Source organism: Ictalurus punctatus, chromosome 15 (assembly GCF_001660625.3).
Source record: "Ictalurus punctatus breed USDA103 chromosome 15, Coco_2.0, whole genome shotgun sequence".
In the NCBI taxonomy this organism is placed as follows: Eukaryota; Metazoa; Chordata; class Actinopteri; order Siluriformes; family Ictaluridae; genus Ictalurus; species Ictalurus punctatus.
Genome location: NC_030430.2, coordinates 4,355,880 through 4,375,008, shown reverse-complemented (window position 1 = coordinate 4,375,008; position 19,129 = coordinate 4,355,880). Strand labels below are relative to the sequence as shown.

Sequence of the window (19,129 nt, the reverse complement as noted above, 5' to 3'; positions counted from 1 at the left end):
AGCGACGCCCCGGCGAAGAGACCGCACCACTTCCGGTAGAGTTCAAAACAACAAGATAAAGGGTTCCCATGAAAGAGAAATACGCTGGTGCTGGAACATATACCATTGTTATTATTATTATTATTATTATTATTATTATTATTATTATTATTATTAATTTTATTATTTACTGTGTCGAGCTTTGCTTTCAAAATGTCTCATGAAAATGGCCGTTCACTATAACAAACACTTTTAACTATAACCTAACACACCGTGAGAGCTGTTACTGTTACTGTGACCCGAGGTAAAAAAAAAAAAAAAGTGTATTTATTTGTTCAATTTGTTTGTTATTTGTTGTCTTTTTAGCGTAAATAAACCATACCGCTTTGGCTTAAAAAATGTTTGAATATGTTCACTGTAGTACACAGCACCACTGTTTTAACGCGGAACAACATTCAGGTTTGACTATGCAAAGGTTTCGTTGTGGTTGTTGTTTTTGCTGTTTTGTTTTTTTTAATTAAATTTCATTAAGGATGTAAATATTAACCCTGTAACTAAGTAAAATATACATGCTCATCCTCTTTGCAACAAAACCCTTTCTGCGTTTAGTCTGTCTCCTACAGCTATGTGGAAAAGATCATCTTGGTGTCCACTATAACAGACATTTATGAGCTATTATTTGAAGTCACAAATAATTAAACCGCCCTCAGACCTCACTACTCAATTCCTGATATGGTAATAAAAATATAATACTGCTGTAGAAAAAAAAACAATATTTAAACAATGTAAACAATATTTAGCTTTAATTTATTTGTATAGTTTAAATATTAAAGGTAAGCATGGAATTGCAGTTGTAATGTTCAAGAGTCGTAGCTTAATAATTTCACCTTTCTTTTTTGTGTCATAGCTTTACCTGGTTGGCATCATGGCCTCGCGGTCGTTTTACGTCATGGCCTCGCGGTCGTTTTACGTCATGGCCTCGCCGTCGTTTTATGCCATGGCCTCGCCGTTGCTTTACGTCATAAATTTACCTTGCTTTACGTCATAGTGTCACCTTATTTTACTTCATAACTTTACCTTTACCAAAGTGTCAATGTGCTTTGTGATAGCATCACCTTGCTTTTTGTCATAGCATCACCTGGTTTCATGTCATAGTTTCACCTTGCTTTATGTCTCTGATTATAAAAATAACGTTCGTTGAAAGAGGATTATTTTTATGTGTTTCAGCATGATCAGAAGTCTGTCGAAAGAAGTTCAATCACAGTTGCGCTCTGGAATTGCCATTTTCTCATTGCAGCAATGCGTGGAGGAGCTCCTACTGAACAGCATCGACGCAGGAGCAACATGTGTGGCTGTGAAGATAGACATAGAGGCCTGCAAAGTTCAGGTCATAGACAACGGCTCAGGCATGGACCGAGAGAACATGGAGAGGGTCGGGATCAGGTATTGCACGAGCAAATGCGGCTCCGTTGAGGATTTGGATAACCTTTGCTTTTATGGGTTCAGAGGAGAGGCGCTTGCCAGCATGGCCACCATGGCAACCATGGTAGAAATCACCTCTCGAACCAAGATGTCTGTGAAAACATTTGTTAAAAGGTTTCACGAAAGTAAGGTGTCTGATGTTTTCGAGGCAGAGACTACTCGCCCATCAGCCGGAACAACGGTGCTAATTTGTAACATCTTTCACAACATGCCAGTCAGGAGAAAAAGGATGGACTCTGTGCTGGAGGTTGAGCGTGTTCGTCAGAGAGTGGAGGCCATATCGCTGATGCATCCCTCTGTGTCATTTACTGTAAAAAGAGATTGTTCAGACACACTTCTGGTACAACTTCCGAAAGCCAGGAATACGTACTACAGGTTTGTTCAGATACATGGTTTGAATAGAGCCCAAAAGCTCGGAGAGGTGAATTACACGTTCGGACAGTTTGAAATGACGGGGCATGTCGGCAGAGAGGGACACTACAACAACAGCCTGCAGTTCCTCTTTGTGAACAGACGACTTCTTCTGAAAACACGTCTTCACAAACTACTCAGCTGTCTTCTCAGGAGACTGAGTACTGCCCAAACCAGCAATCCAAACATGTCCGCTGTCATCTCAAGCCCTAAACAAAAAGGCAACGCTGATTTACATGGAGTTTACATCATTAATATCAAGTGTCCCTATTCAGACTATGACGTGTGCCTGGAGCCAGCGAAGAGTCTTCTAGAATTCAAAGACTGGGATAGTGTGCTCTTGTGCATCGAGGAAGGCATAAAAGTGTTCCTTACAAAGGAGAACTTGGTATCAGAGTGTTCTGTGAGTGACATCCAAAACTTTAGGAACAAGGAAAGCAGTCCAGGAGGGAATGTAAATATTGAAGACACAGGAAGGTTACCAGTTCCTGAAAAAACAGACATTGGGCAAGATGAGGAGATGCCTGAACCAGTGCAATTAAATACTGGGTCTAAAACGAATTCAGATTCAGACCCTGAAAAAGAAGTTGCGAACAACGATGCTGTTGACGAGCCTTTGCAGAAAATGGTTGAAAATGATAATAAAACACAATACACTGATATGAATGACAATACTTCACCACTTTGTGTTAGCAACAATAAAATAACACATTGTGAAAATTCCAGGATTGCTGTCACTGACCATAAAGTGGAATATGACAGTTTGAGGAGATTCGCTGAACCAAATCTCAGCTGTGCACCAAAGAGAAAGTTGACCGACGGCTGCGACTACGGCACAAAGATCACCAGGGTCACGCCGCATCGCAAATTAACACTGTCCTTTGAAACTGGATCTCTTGACAAATTCAAGAGGATGTTTGGAAAGGAGGTTGGAACGAAACCCCAAACAACGAACACACAAATCCCAGATGTATTATGTCCGACAGACTCTTTTGACAGTTCTGCTTTGAACGCGAGCATTAATTTCATCTGTTCTGACAGTATGCCAGTAGATGATGTTGGAGGAGAACGCTCTTTGTTCACGGACCATTCTGTCTTCAAGACGTTTCAGTGTTCCTCAGCCAGCAAGAGGAACAGAATATCGTTAGCGACAAAGCTCTCTCGCAAGGTAGAACATGAAGATACAAAACATATGCTCAACAATGACACATCGGCTAACCCTGTAACACAAGATACAGACTCGATAGGGAAGTTTCCCAATTCTCTTTCAGTGACTGTGAACAATGGCACTTTTTCAAATCACAGTGTTATAGCTGAGGAATCCATAACGTCTGAGCTGCATGAGGATGACCGTTCAGATGAACCCACATTCACTGCTCCCAATGGACAGGAAATGTCAACAAGGACTTCCACCTCTACCACCGAAGATACTGAGCTCACACAAAATACGACTTCCCCAAAGCCCGATAACCCCCGAGGTCAAATAGTTGACACTGCATCACAGCATGACCTACTGCCCTCCAAAACAGGAAATGAGGAGCAGACTGCAAACGAAAGCCGGGCCCATGAGAGTGATGGAACGAAGCCTGTATCAAGTGACTGGCTGACACATTACGATGATTCATTGGGAAAGTTGGTCTACATCAATCAAGTGACGGGACTCAGTAAATATGAGAATCCATCACTGAAAGAGACTCGAGTGCCGTGCTCAGCAAACCTCACCAACATGGCAGTCAGTGTTGTTTCAAAGACCGGTAGGAAGCACAACTACTTGAATACTGTAACATACGATCAATACATGAGCTGTCTTCTCTGTATTCTCTATTCTTTCGTGAATGCAGTAGAACGTAGTGATCCGACAAGCGAAACAAGTTCTGAATACGTTAGTCGTGTTTTTCTGCCTGTAGGATGTGAGTACAGATGCTACCCTTTTCAGACAGATCTTGTACTGCCCTTTCTCCCCAAACCTAGAGCAGAGAGAGTCCGTAGCCCCAGCATAGAGAATGAAGGTAATGCATGTCACAGGTCAGTGTAGGCATAAAACCAAAGCGTGTGTGGTTTCCACTGATTGAATTTTTCGTTTTCTCACACACCATGTTGAAGGTCCCAGTTCCCTATCGACTCTTTACTCAGAGTGGAATAACCCTGTGTTTGTACGACCACCTCAGGTAAGAACGTCCCGGCCTATTCAAGAATGTACTTGTTTCTGAAGTGGTTTTTTTTTCTTTTCTTTTTTCTCCAGTGTGTGTGAGGTGCATTATATTTGTCATTAATCCTGGGGTCATGCTGGATATTGGATCATTTTCCTCAATAAATAAATGACCAAGTATAATATTTGTGTTTAATTGGGCTGTTTATCTACTTGTAGGACTTCTGTGAAAATCTGATGATGATACTTGTGTGAAAATCTGATAAACAGGCCATATATTTGCAGAAATATAGAACATCCTATATAAATTCACAAACTTTCAAGCACCACTGTAATACAAAACCTAGCAAGCAGTATGTACATTTTCATACTGTTTAGATTATTCAGTGTTAATTTGTGTTTAACCATTTAGCTTTGGAAGCTACAATCCTCTCTGAAAGTATTGGAACAGCAAGGCCAAGTCTATTTTTTTCACTATACATTGAAGACATTTGGGTTTGAGATCAAAAGGTGAATATGAGACGATAGATCAGAATTTAAGCTTTCATTTCCTGATATTTACGTCTAGATGTGTTAAACAACTTAAATGTGGCAGACCACTCAATTTTTAGGTGAGCAAAAGTATAGGAACAAATAGCCTTAAAGTAAATTATAGCTAATAACACTAAATATTTGGTTGCATATCTCTTGCTTGCAATAACTGCATCAAACCGCCGACCCTCTGATATCACCAAACAGTTGCATTTTTGTGCTACTTTAACAGGCTTGTACTGCAACTTCTTTCACTTGTTGTTTGGTTTAAGGTCTGGTGATTGACTTGGCCAGTCTAAAACCTTCCCCTTTTACCCCTTTGTTGTGTTGTGCTTTTTGGGTCATCGTCTTGCTGCATGATGAAGTTCGGCCCGATTCATTTGGATGCATTTCTCATTTAAATTGGAAGACAGATTGTTTCTGTAAACTTCTGAATTAATTCTGCTGCTTCCATCATGAGATACATCGTCAATAAAGATCAGTGATCCTGTTCCAGAAGCAGCCATGCAAGCCCAAGCCATGACGCTACCGCCACCATGTTTCACCGATGAGCTTGTATGTTTTGGATCATGAGCAGATCCTTTCTTTCTCCACACTCTGGGTTTTCCATCACTTGGATAGAGGTTTAGGCCCGTTCACATAAAGGATGATGGCTATAACGATAACTATATTAGTGTCCACACCAACACACAATATCGTTCTGTTTATTCTAAGCTTGCGCTGAACTTATGTTGTTTGCTGTTTTAATGCTCAAGCTCTTTAAAGCAGGATGGATTCTGATTGGCTGTCTATTTGTTTATTGTTCATCAGGTCGGAAAAAATCGTTCTGAAAGTGATTCCAACAATATCGTTTCACTGTGCCGTTGTCATTATACTTGTAGTGTGGACTCTGCTATTATTTATATTTAGAATGATTTTTAGAACTATATCTTTATCATTATAGTTATCATCCTTGGTGTGAACTGGCCTTTAATCTTGGTTCCAGAACTTTTGTGGCTCATCTCTGTATGTCTTTGCAAATTCCGGCTTTCCTGTTCTTACTGTTCATGAGGGGTTTGCATCTTGTGGTATGGCCTTTATATTTCTGCTCTAGAAGTCTTCTTTGAATGGTGGATTGTGATCTGTGGAGGCTGTTGGTGATGTCACTAACTGTTGTTTTTCCTCACAGCTCTCACAATGTTTCTGTCATCCACTTTTGTTGTTTTCCTCGGCCGACCTGTTCAATGTCTGGTTGTTAGTACACCAGTGGTTTCTTTCTTTTTCAGGACACTTCCAATTGTTGTATTTGCTATGCCCCATGTTTGTGCAATGCCTCTGATAGATTTTCCCTCCTTTCTCAGCTTCAAAATGGCTTGTTTTTCCTCCCAAAGACAGCTCTCTGATCTTCATGTTGGTTTATCCTTTTTATCAACAAGCACAGTCTTCACAAGCGAAACCTATGGCTCAAACCAAGAGTTGACATTCAGAGCTATAAATTCTTTAAACAATCGATTTAACAGCACACCTGGGCATCAAGAAACATGTATCAGCCACTTGTTCCAATATTTTTTATCACCTGGAAAAACAAGTGGGTTCGAACAAAAGGTGCCACGTTCTAAGTTGTTTAACACATCTAGATGTAAATATGAGGAAATGAAAGCTGAAATTCTGATCTGTCGTTTCATGGTCATCTTTTGAGCAGCCTTGCTGTTCCTATACTTTTGGAGGGGACTGTATATCTAGTTACTACCATTTCTAATTGGAGCTTTAAAAAAACATGTGCACACCTCAAGTGCCAACAGTAGCAGTCGCAACACATCCTAAACTGACTTGTCAGTTGCCACCGTAAACATAGTTACACTTCCATTTAAACAACCGAACTGAAAAGTCTCTGTTCTGATCTTGGTGTAAGTTACGTACTCATTAGGAAGGAACACGGAATGTCCCTACTGGTATCTTATTATATTATCAGATGTTATCTCAGTGTTTTGTGCTTTTAAAGGTTGCCGTGGATGTGACAAGCGGCCAAGCTGAAGGCCTTGCTGTGAAAATCCACAACATTCTCTTCCCTTATCGCTTCACTAAGGAAATGATTCACACGATGAAGGCAAGCATGACTTTTCATGACCCTTTTAAGGCCACATTTAGATGAAATGGATTGCACCATATGCAGAACGCCTCCTCGTGCTTCATACTGCTTGATGTTTTTGCCTCAGGTTATTCATCAAGTAGACAAGAAATTTCTTGCCTGTCTCATTAATGCTACAGACCAAAATATGGCAGCGTCTAGTGAAAATGAAGGCATGTTGTTATATATTTTTATTACAAGTCTTTTATTTTGTTTGAGTTATGACTTTGTAATCTTAACCTAAGTTGTATTTTATTTTGCTTTTTCAGGAAACCTTCTTGTACTGGTCGATCAACATGCAGCTCACGAAAGGGTTCGCTTGGAGGGGCTTGTGAGGGGTAAAACCCACAGCATAAAATAAACCACACATGCCTGCTCGTCATTCACGATGAACTAAATAAATAAATGCATTCAGGCTCCTGTATGATGCGTATAGGTGTTCAGTCGCTGTAGATATCTAAAATAGATCACCACCTGGGTTGAAGTTTGTATGTACAGTACGTCCTAAGAAATGCAGACATGTACGTGGTGCTTTCTGTCTGATTCAGAGTCTCATGAGGAAGACCCGGACACACCAGGTAAAAAGAGACTGTGTGCATCGAGCGTAAGTCCACCCCTGGAGATCCATATGACTGAGGAAGAGATAAGACTGCTGAGGTCAGTTGTTGAAAAAGTTAGACAGACTAAAACACTAAAGCGCCGCTGCATCGCTCTCTCTTTAGGTAGAGATGAACTGAGTGCTGAATCCGATTCTCAACTGGGCATCGTGAGTAATGTAGGAAACGGTTAACTAAAGTGAAAATAGACCGTGATGCTGGGGAAAAAAAAAAAAAAAAAAAAAAACCTCAGAATTTCATTGCACAAGAAATCTTTGTCATTGAAGGTCACAGGTTAATTATAAAGATTATATATCTAAGGCATTCCGAGTGGATTTTTCCTTTAAGTAGAGCCTTGGATACAATTGAAATAAAAGCACTATGTTACAAGTGTAAACCAGAATTAAAATGAAGCATGTACCATTTCCATTCTGCAGGTTGTATCAGCTTTACCTAAGAGACCAGGCTCTAGAAATAAGCTTCCCTCAGACAGAGCAGTCGTATGTGCTCGTGGAGCGACTCCCCGTGTGTTTCGTAGAGAAAGAGAACACAGAAAAGCGCCGTGGCAGACGCAGTGTGATCAAGTCTATCGCAGAGGTCAGAATAATGCTCTTAGAAAGCTTCTGCTGTATAGATAATGAAATGCTTAAATACGAGTTAATTCTTTTTTTTTTTTTTTTCTTTCTTCACTCTGTGTCTGTTCAGGAATACTTACGAGAGCACATTGAGGTAAGTCTGAGGCTTGGACGGAATGCTACTCGCCTACTTTTTGTCTGTAATTAAGATTTTCGGATTACAATCAACCCCAGAATTAATGGCACCCTTCATGAAATTGGGCACAGATGAGTAACACGTGAGTGATGTTTTAAGCGTAATCATTTTGGGTTGCTTTGTAGGTTTATTGTAGGTAACTCTACGTTTTCGTAAGTGTAAACTGAGTTCCAGAGTTTTAGGAACATCGTATTCATTGTGTAACTTTATTAATTGGTCATCCGCAACAGAGTTTCTGGAGACTGGAGAACGCGTAAAAGTAGTTCTATTAATAATGACTGTTTGTATTTAACCTAAATATTCTTTAGGGATTCTTAAGCATGTACACATAATGGCTTAAAGTTTGGGACACCTGACCATCACACCCATATGTGGTTCTTTTCAAAACGTTGCCACAAAGTTTAAAGCGCAGAATTGAATTGTACGTATTTGCATGCTGTTGCATTACAATTTCCCTTCAAACCTGTTCCAGCATGACGATGCCCCTGAGCACAAAGCGAGCTCCATGAAGAAGTGGGAGAACTCGAGTGTCCTGTAACCTCGACCCCATTGAACACCTTGGGGATGAACTGGAACGCTGACTGCACCCCAGGCTTCCTCGCCCAACATCAGTGCCTGACCTCACTAGTGCTCGTGTGGCTGAATGAGCACAAATCCCCACAGCCACGCTCCAAAATCTTGTAAGCTTTTCCAGAAGAGTGGAGATTATTATAACAACAAAAGGGGATTAAATCTGGAATGTGATGTTCAACAAGCACATATGGGTGTGATGGTCAGGTGTCCACATACTTTTGTCAGTATAGTGTAAAAAAGCTGCTGTCTTAAAGGACCGATAAGTAGCTGATCTAATATTTCGAGAGTAAAATTTGAGTTGTTATGCAAAATGTTATTTATTACAATCTTAACCAATTTTCCTGAAGGATGCCCACAGTTTTGAAGTTTTCTGCACCTTATGTTGCTTTATAAATGACATCTGGAGTCACTGTTTTAAGTTAAACAGCTTCTTTAAAAGTTAAGAAGTTAAATGTATTTCATTTGATTCTCCTTTTTTCAGGCTCTGCAGTCAACAGGAAGAGTAAAAGGCACTTTGCCTCTAACAGTCCACAGTGTCCTTGCTTCACAGGCATGTCATGGTCAGTATCTTGAATGCAGCTTGCACTTTTCACAGTGTTAGGAAAAAGCAGAAACCAAAGAAACATGTGCCTTTTTATTATGACTTGTTCAACAGTTTTTTGTCATGTCATCACAACAGGAGCAATTAAGTTCAACGATGAGCTGAGTAAAGAGGAGTGCTGCAGTCTGGTGGCATCTCTCTCGTCCTGTCAGCTTCCCTTTCAGTGTGCGCACGGACGGCCCTCCATTCTTCCTCTAGCTGACCTTCTCCACTTAGAGGATGAACAGGTGTTTCTCATGTCTTAGATATATCACTTTTCTTGGTGAAATGTACTAGTCTTTCTTTCTTTCTTTCTTTCTTTCTTTAATGGTTCGTTGAATACACCAACCTGGTATAATCCAATGAAATTATTTCATACTGTAGGGATGTTTCTCTAGTGAAGATTTGTTTGTGTGCAATGCATACTTTTTTTGTAAGGATGATTTATTACTCATCCCTGTCTTACTCATCATATTTTATTTATCTGCAGGACCTCCCCAAACCAAATCTCAGGAAATTGAGAAGAATGTACAAGGCATGGCAACTTTATGGAAAGAATTAATTTGGGCAAAACATGAAATTTCAGAAAGGAAACCACATTCATGTTACAATTTTAAATTAAATTATTTCTTGTAATATAAATTTGGGTCGGTTTCTTCATTTTTGGTGTGTGAGAGAGAGAGGGAGATATAAACCATAATTACATGAAAAGAAGACATTTTCATATTTAAGGCAAGACAGTACAAGTAAGTATGGTAGTAAAAAAAGAAAGAATAGATCATCCTTGCCAGTTGATTGCTGGTATTCTTACAGTTTTTGTATTGGAAAATTTAAAAAAAATGTTTACTTATGAAAATAAGGCTTTGTAAATATAAAGAAATTTGCATGCCTAATGAATCTGAAATTAATTAAATTTATTTTATTGTGAAGATTCTTTGAGAACCTCTTTTTACAAAAATGTTTGTTCGAAAATAATTAAATAAATAAAATTAAATAAATAAAGGACTTTAAATAAAGGACTTTTATTTATTTTTGTAAGATTGATCCGTGTAACAGCCAATCCAGAAAGAACATGTTAAATCTTTTGTCCAATTACACAACTAAGGAAAAGGTTTAGATCCAATCCTTGTTAAGCATGGGCGGGTCTGCTGAGGAGAGTGGGCGGGACTTACCGGGACTGTGTGTGTGGCTTACTTAGCAAGCACGCATTCAATTGGTGGGTTTGCTGTTGTAGTTAGTGGAGCTTCGAAGTCAGCGACTGTAGTGTTAAATATTGGTGAGTTTTTAATGTTATATGGTCCACGGTTTTAAAACATAATGTTTTAAGTTAGATATGATAACAATAGTAGCTTATTTTATGAATACTGTATCGTTTTTTTTTTTTTTTTTTTTGCTTAGCGTTAGCTTGCTTGCTACCCTCAGTAGCCGTTCAAAGATGGCCGACCTGTATGTGACGTTCGGAAATCGGCGCGTCAGATGACATCCAAAAAAAATAAATAAATGCAGAATAAGCCTTGTTGTAACGCTTAAGTGTCTAAATTTTAAAAGAAAATTATATATATATATATATGCATTTGAAAATATTTTGCACTTTATTAGGTCTGAACTGTGTGAAAAGTAACTGGTTTTCATCAGCATCAATATTCTATGTTGTTGGCGAGTTCGTTCATATGTTTAATAGTAGTATGCGCATCTAAAATGGAGCTGCATTTTTAATGCTCGCTTTTTTGCCATCCTCCTCCATCTCACAGAAACCCGGATGAACCGGATTCGGATCCACGTGCTGCCGTCCAGCAGGGGCCGAGCGTCGCAGGCCGCGCGCGCCCACGAGCCCCAGACGTGCGCGTTCACGCAGAGAGCGTGCTCTCAGTCTCGCATAGATGGCTGGGACTTCTGCATCAAGCACATCCTGGAAGACAAAAACGCTCCGTACAGGCAGTGCAGTTATGTCTCCAGTAGGAACAGCAAGCGCTGTCAAAATGCTGCGCCAAAACCAGAAAAGAAGGACGGGTAAATGTTTGTCTCGAACACATTCGTGCTGTTAGGGCTGTTAAAATTGTCTTTGGGTTCCAATTGACATTGTTTATAACTTGGCTAATAGTAGCTTGTGATTTCTAACAAAATTAGAAATGACTGGCCGCTTGGTTATTCTTTAAGGACCCGGATCCCACACTGAGAACTGTGGCCCTATGAACACATTACCATTACATGCAAGAATGTTGGTGGATAATTACACCTGGTGCCTTTACATTATTATTATTCATGTGAAAGACTACAATTGTAGTCACAATTGTGATTGAATACATGTCTTTGTCTGCATTACATGATGTTGTTTTTCCCCCACTTCCTTTAGAGTTGCATTTTGTGCAGAACATGCACACAGGAATGCTTTGGCTCTGCAGGCACAGATGCGCAAGGCGTCCTCTGGACCGTCCCCTGAGGTCCTGCTGTCTCAGCTCAGTGGCTACAACAGGATGGAGTTGGGCACTCTCGGTCAAGATAGCCGCAGTGAAGCCAACCGCATTCTAGGCAGGCAGTTTTCCAGATTATTATTATTTTTTTTTACTATTTACCATTTTAAATCAGTTTTTGTTTCAGTGCAGTTTTAAATGGGGTTGATTGCACATGGATACCACAGAGGATACCATTCACGAATGTCTAAGAAACCCTAATTACTTTTTCCCATGTTGCACTAGTGCTCTGGTAATACATCCTCTCATGTGTCTCACATGACCTTTTCTTTTCTTTTTTTTTTATAAGCTAATGTGTTTAGTTTTGCATTCATGTTACTGGTTATATATTTTAAACACACGACAGGCTTTAGGTATCCAATTGTAAATGAGTCTACAGCTAGGAGATTTTCCCTTTTTTCTCTGTTGTACACGGTCATACATGAGGATACCGTGGTTTGCGATCGGGATAGAAAATTCTGGACACAGTTAAAGCGTTCATGGACCCATGTTAATAAAGGTATAAACATTGGGTTTGAGGAATTAATTATGAGAATATCGAGGTGAAGAATCTCTGAACTTCTGTGTATAGACGAAGAGAGCTGGAGTGAAGACGAGCAGGACCCGGTGGTGCTCGATCAGACGTGGAGAGGAGATCCTGACAGCGAAGCAGACAGCGTAGACAGCGACCATGAAGATCCTCTCAAGTGAGAAGCTTTGTTGTTTACGATGCATCAAGAATGTATATGAGTACATCTACAGGCAGTGCTTATACATATACAGGCTAATGCTCAGTTTGTTTCGTGTGTGTAGGCATGCTGGGGTGTACACTGCCGAAGAAGTTGCCCTGATCACGCGTGAAAAGCTCATCAGACTCCAGTCACTCTACATAGACCAGTTTAAGCGTCTGCAGCACTTGCTGAAGGAGAAAAAGAGACGCTACTTACATAACCGCAAGATCGAGCATGACACGATAGGTAACTTCAGAAATCCTGTATTTTCTTGAGCAGTGTAAATCGTTAGCTGTGGTGTGATGGTCGGGTGGCTGCATACTTTAGGAACTGTCGTGTGTGTATATAACGTGACGGTTAAACAGAACACCACAAGTCGTAATCAAAACGTTTTCCAACACTTTATTTCCTTCAGTCTACGTTAATATACTTCACTATCTAACTAGCTTAGCCTTTAATTAGGTTTCCAGGCAACCGAAAACGTGAGACTGGGCAGCACACTGGAGCTTTTACTTGCCTGGTGGGCTAGCTGAGAAGTTTATGACTTGTCCACCTCAGCTTCTTGGCGCACGCTTAATGAGTGTAACTGGCTGTCTGAGACAGGCACCAGTCTTTTAACAGGACCTGAGGGTCTGTCCATGAAAGAGAGGGAAAATCTGAGGAAGCTGAAGGCGTTACGTCGCTACCGGCGGCGCTACGGAGTGGAGGCTCTGCTACACAGGCAACTCCGGGAGCGCAGACTGGCTGTTACTGAGGGAGGAACCCCACAGGTACGTCGCCTCTGGTCTTAACCTGAACCCTTTTGTTTATTTCTTAGCAGGTTCAGGTCCACTTTTTCCCGTGTGAGTTGTTATTACTATTTTACAGTACAATAGTACATGTTAACTGATGTTTAAAAAACATGAATAAGATTTTATAATATATTTATTTGTAATTTATTTATAATTATTCAGTCCATACAGGATTTCCTAGATATATTTATTTATAAAAAAAATTATGTGCGCTTTTTTTTGCGGAAAACTACTCGGATCGGTGAAATTGCAACGTGCACCGAACAGATTTGCGCAGTCATGCCGCACTCATGTTCGATGCACGTGAATCGAAGAGGCTTGAATGCGTGCTGTGATGATGTCACGTGACGCATGTCGACCCAAATCTGTGGGAAATCTGCAGTCGTTCTGAAACATTGCGCGCTTCTCCGAATATCGAGGAGTTTGCTTGATTTTTGTGTTCATTTCTGCAATAGCGAAATCCTGGAGGGACTGTTTATCGTAATATTACTCATCATAAATATATGATGTGTGTGGTGTGTGTATTTATTTATTTATTTATTTATTTAACCAAACCGCCTACCCTTACACTGGACGTATGAATTGCCTTCTGCTTCATCTTGTATTTTAGAAAACGAAAGAGATTCAATTTCAGCGTTTCCACTTTTGAACTTTATCTGGATCGGTGTAGAGGAATTAAATTAGGCTCAGTTGAGCAAATGGATTTTTCAGAGCGTTGAGCGAAGGCCAAGAGTTTTGCAGCTGTGGATTTTAAACAGCAGTTGAAATCAGTGTACTAACAAGCTTTCACAAACATTTTTGATGTTAAAATTTGATAAGGACTCTGAATACACTACCGGTCAAAAGTTTAGACACGCTCATTCTTTATTATTATTGTTCTAAAATGTGGAGAATAAATAATAATACAAATAAAGTCATCAAAACTGTGGAGTAACACAAATGGAACTATGGGAATTATGTTATGATGAAAAATCCAAAACAAATCAAAATAATTTAGTATTTTAGAATCTTCAAAGTAGACGCCCTTTTTGCCAAGAATTTCCAGAATTGTATTCTTGGCATTTTCTCGATCGATTTCTTGAGGAATTTCCCTGAGATGATTCTTAAACAGTATTAAAGGAGTTCACACCTACGCTGGACTCTTATCAGCTGCTTTTCGGAATATTTCGCTACGAGTCGTCCATTTAAAAAAAAAAAAGTGTGCGCATACATATACATCTCTCTCGCTCGCTCTCTCTCTCTCTCTCTCTCTCTCTCTCTCTATATATATATATATATAGTTGAGTGTCCACAAACTTTTGACCGGTAGTGTAATTCTAATAATAACTTTTTATTTACAAACGTATGCTTTGTGGTATTTCTGCAGGCTCACTCGGTACGCCCCAGCCAGAGGTGCATTTCCTTTGTGGAGGGGACGCGATGTTCAAATCCCTGTCTGCCGATGACCCGACACTGCGTGTCTCGTATCTTTCTCAGAGTCAAACATGCACACTTGTAATACGTCTGTGATTGTAACTCCTCCTCTTACAGGTCTTTGTGCCCTGAATCAAGGCCGACAGCTTGATGTAGCTGTTGGTTTCAAACAGCGGCCAAAATCTAAATCTTCAGATGGTCTGTTGATTTTCCCAGACTTTGTAAAATGGGAAAAATCAGTTCAGTTGGAAGAGACATTTCAATTATTAAAAAAAAAATTATAGTTCCACATTTGCAACATTCTGTATCTACTGTTTTCTTTTAGTTTTCTTTAACTATCCCAACAGATATTTACCAAGACAGTAGCCAGGTGTTGTTTAAGATGTGCCCAGGCCTAAAGGATGTGCCCTGTGACAGGCCGGTGCACATGGGTCAGTCAGAGGAGCCACGATGCCCGCTGCATCTCTCCCTGCCTCCCCCCATGTACCAGCCCGAGCAGGAGCCACTGGCACCGGAGCAGCTCTCTTTAGCACCAACAGACATGTACCTGAGTGCCGCCGAGCTTCAGCCTACAGAGAGCCTGCCACTCGAGTTCAGCGATGTACGATTAACTTCATTTGGAGTCGTTGGTCATCTAGGATGTCTGTTTAAATGACAGGAATACAGTTAAGAAAATTTGAAATAGTACTCTTAAAAAGTATGCCGCACTATGTTTCTTATACTGTATACATTCTAACGTATGATTGGACTTGTAAAATATATATACATAAAGAACAACTAGGAAGACTCGCTAAGGTTTTCCAATTCTGCCTTTCTGCTGCGTTTTGTTTACAGCAAGTTCAACTAGCTTGCAGCGTTGTTCATGTTGAATATAAAAAAACATTTATTTTTAACAAACTTGACTACTGAAGTGTTAGGAGGCCTTGTTGTTGTTTTCCCATTATCTTAAAAGCACAAGTTTGTTGTGATTTACTTTTCTTGAGCTAACAAATCATTGACATTTTGAAAAATGCTCCAATGATAACATTGCGTAGATTTTTATCAGTACTACAAAACAAGACGTGATCTCGGGGAGGGGGGGGGGACCTAAATTCATTCTAAGAAGTGTGATCCTGAGAACTGGATAGAAAAATATTGTGCCTGACCTAACTGGGCTTTTGTAGAACCTTTCATTCTACCTCTTATTATTATTATTATTATTATTATTATTATTATTCTCCCCCCCTTCTACTGTGCTAGTTACTGAGCTGAGAGACAATGGTGAGATATTTGCTCTGCTCTGCAGGATCTGGATGTGGTAGGTGATGAGGAGATGCAGTGCCCTCCGTCACCACTCCTCTTCGACACTGCCCTTGCGCTGGAAGACCAGACCATCCGTGCCATTGCAGAGGCTCCTATGGACATTCTTACCTCAGGACAGGACCCCGAGCTCTCTGAAACGGACGACATGTCTGCAGCAGACCAGGTTAAATATTGATTTCGAGCAAGCACACGATGTTCACCATTCAGTCTGGGGGTTTTTCCAAATTGTAGAAATAGATATTTTTGGTACGTCACAGTATCTGCTCGCATCTTTTTTTATATTAGCTGTAGCAGCACCTAACCCTATTTGGTTAAAGAAGTAGCAAGAATATATCATTTATATTGACTTAAGAGCATAACGTCGAACCTTTTTAGTGCTTTCTCAGTAAAATATGAAAGGAATAAAACTCTTCTGGACATGCTATTGTTATTTTATAAAGAATTCAACAGTGGAGCGCAAAGTCTGGTTCCTATTACCCCCACAAAGTTGGATATTATTAAAATATTGAATATTCATATAAAGTTGAATGTTATTTTCCAATAACAGCACGTTTTGTTGTTTTAGTTCTTTCTTTATTTATTTATTTACTTTTAATTCCTCTTATACTGTAGCTATTTGCTGAAGAGTGAGTACATTTTACTAATGAAGGACAGGTCATACATTTGTCCTTTTTTTTGTAGTTACATTTAATGTTATGGATCATCCATGAAACAAGTTACAGTAGTTCCTCTTAACACTTATAAGTAATTCCCCCCCCTGAATTAATAAGACTAAAAAAAATACAACTCGAGAAACATAACGTTACGGCTTTACCTGATACAAAGCGCTGACACTGGAGACTCCTTACAAAAAGCCTAGATAAACGTCTCCTTAGAAAAAAATGCCAACATATCAACAATTATTTACAATGCAAGTCACTGCAGAAGTCATTACTAATGAAGCTATGACTTTAAGAATGGGCACATTAACATAATGTTAAATTTTTTTTTTGTTTTTTTTTGCAGTAGCTTGGAAAAGTGCAGTTCGTGTGCTAAGGACATGCTTTGGAGATTTACAGCAGTGTGATTTTTAATAATACATTGCTCGATTCATTCCATTCAAAGATGCTACACTGGTTCTGACCTTGAATATCCCGGATCTATTAAAGGACACTAATATATATATATATATATATATATATATATATATATATATATATATATATATATATATATATATATATATATATATATATATATATATATATATATATATATGAATGATATGATATGATATGCACACCCCCCAGGCTGTGTCAGAGGTATCTGAAACAGCAGGAGATGAGGATGCCATACAGAATTCATCAAAGGACCCTGACACAATAACAACAGTCTCTACATCCTGAGCACCTTGTGCACTGATTTTCTCAGCTGTCTATAGACTTTTACAGAACCTTCTGCACCGGCGTCCGATCCAAAGCCATATTTAACAAAAGCCGACATGTTGTTGGAGGAAACGTTGCACCCTGTTTATAGAAAATGTTCTGAAGTATATTCCAAAAGTGCTAATACATTAATACTTGTAGCCCATATGAGTCTGTCACTTTCTTTGGAAATAAAACGGAAACTATGTCGCCCTGGTCTGGAATCTTGTGTGTGTGTGTGATTACTATTGCGTGTGAATGTTCAATGCACGTTTTTTTTTGTTTTTGTAAGGCTGCCTTTTTTTTGTGTGTGTGATCCTGCATCTGAAGCCAATAATTACTCATGACTTGATCACTTCAGACATAATAGTGTTGCAAATACTTTCCAGCCAGCACTGGAAGTGGCCACTAGAGGAGCAGAAACTCCTCAGCTTAGATGTAAAGCATTAAAATGGGGCCTGCGATTTAATATGGCACGGATAATCGAAATCAGACCTGGAATGTATAAATTACAACCTAGTTCGTTTAAAAAAAAAAAAAGTATGCATAGTCAAATTACAGAGATGGAAAATTATTAATACGTCTGGAATATAATACAGAGCTAAATGGTTTTTTTTTTTTTTTATGTTTATTTTGTATGATGATTTTTTGTTTTGTTTAGGAAAATGTCTATATGTGATTACCTGGAATCTGTCCTCTGACCTATATGCATTTCCTCTTGCATATGCATGTTCCTTTGGGATGCTTATTCTATCCTGTAAGAACGTTTCAGGATTTGTCTGGATGTTTTCTGTGTCCTGTATGCATTTAATCAGGACATACTCAATATGTGTTCTTATAGGTCATTTATTCTTTCCTCTAAGAAAACATTGAGGATCTTTCCTCTATTCTGTGTATTTCTTTGAGCAATAGACCATTCCTCTGCTCAATTGGGATTGGTTTACTTGTATTTCGTTGGGTCGTTTGTTTTCCGTGTGATGCATGAGTGTCCAATCTTATCTAGAAAGGGTTGGCTTGGGTGCAGGGTTGCATATTCCAGTTATGCAGAAGCCACACCTGATCGTCTATTGAAAGTCAAGATCAACTGATTAAACGGGTGGAATCAGGTGTGGCTCCTGCATATTTGGAATAAAAACCTGCACCTACACTGGCCCTTTGTGGATAAGATTCATTTGGGACCTCTCTGTCTCTCTCGATATTTCAGGACATTTCCAATTCCATATGTTTTGGGATGTTTATTCTTTCTTACAAGAACGTGTTCAGCACCATCCTGTGTCCTATAGCCATTAATTCAGTACCTTTCATATGCTGATCTGTATATGCATTTATTCAGGACCTTTCCTCTGCTCTATGGACATTTTCTGGGACATATCCTCTGTCCTATATGTAGTTATTCAGGCCCTTTGTCCTATTTCATAAATGCATTTATTTGGGATTCCTATTCTATATGCATTTGTTAATTCTGCCCTGTAAGAAATTATTCAGGACCTTTCCAATGTGTTCTCTCTCTCTCTCTCTCTCTCTCTCTCTCTCTCTCTCTCTCTCTCTCTCTCATATATTCATGCATTTTTCTTTAAACCTTTTTTTTCTGTTCTGTAGGCATGTTTTCAGGGCTTCTCCACCTCCTTTTCCCATTTATTTAAGACTTTTTTCTTTAAAGCGCTGTGTGTTCGCTTTCATATATGTATTAATTTGAGACTTTAAAAAAGCAAAAAAAGTTATTTATGCATTTTAGAACCTTATATTATTCAGGACGTTTCCACTGCTCTACTGGACATGTCCTGTATCCTATATCCATTTATGCAGGATCCCTATAATGTGTTCATTTAGGACACATCCTCTTTCATCCATGCCTTTATT

The 19,129-nt window shown here is 39.3% G+C and overlaps 2 protein-coding genes and 1 non-coding gene across 6 annotated transcripts; all 3 read left to right on the top strand.

Moving 5' to 3' along the window:
* Window positions 1-13: 13 nt before the first annotated feature.
* On the top strand, window positions 14-9,821 carry mlh3 (mutL homolog 3 (E. coli)). Of its 2 annotated transcripts, none has more exons than XM_017487169.2 (13): window positions 14-87; window positions 1,207-3,626; window positions 3,780-3,881; window positions 3,976-4,040; window positions 6,534-6,638; window positions 6,748-6,832; window positions 6,929-6,997; window positions 7,208-7,316; window positions 7,693-7,852; window positions 7,961-7,984; window positions 9,081-9,159; window positions 9,279-9,427; window positions 9,670-9,821. In XM_017487169.2, the coding sequence occupies exons 2-13, from the start codon at window positions 1,208-1,210 to the stop codon at window positions 9,739-9,741; spliced, it is 3,438 nt and encodes a 1,145-aa protein (XP_017342658.1). In that variant the 5' UTR covers window positions 14-87; window position 1,207; the 3' UTR covers window positions 9,742-9,821. The 2 variants fall into 2 exon arrangements, with proteins under 2 accessions (XP_017342658.1, XP_017342656.1); XM_017487167.3 differs by lacking the exon at window positions 14-87 and adding an exon at window positions 97-283.
* Window positions 9,822-10,331: 510 nt separating this feature from the next.
* Window positions 10,332-17,493, top strand: kansl2 (KAT8 regulatory NSL complex subunit 2). 3 transcript variants are annotated; one of them, XM_017487164.2, is made up of 10 exons: window positions 10,332-10,455; window positions 10,931-11,189; window positions 11,533-11,708; window positions 12,222-12,336; window positions 12,443-12,606; window positions 12,964-13,130; window positions 14,518-14,614; window positions 14,912-15,165; window positions 15,850-16,029; window positions 16,875-17,493. In XM_017487164.2, the coding sequence occupies exons 2-10, from the start codon at window positions 10,939-10,941 to the stop codon at window positions 16,899-16,901; spliced, it is 1,431 nt and encodes a 476-aa protein (XP_017342653.1). In that variant the 5' UTR covers window positions 10,332-10,455; window positions 10,931-10,938; the 3' UTR covers window positions 16,902-17,493. The 3 variants fall into 3 exon arrangements, with proteins under 3 accessions (XP_017342653.1, XP_017342654.1, XP_017342655.1); XM_017487165.3 differs by having other exon boundaries at window positions 16,872-17,493; XM_017487166.3 differs by lacking the exon at window positions 16,875-17,493 and having other exon boundaries at window positions 14,912-15,229; window positions 15,850-15,989.
* Window positions 14,687-14,824, top strand: LOC124628996 (small nucleolar RNA SNORA2/SNORA34 family). The gene has a single exon (XR_006983829.1). It is a non-coding gene; the product is annotated as a small nucleolar RNA SNORA2/SNORA34 family (small nucleolar RNA).
* Window positions 17,494-19,129: the final 1,636 nt, after the last annotated feature.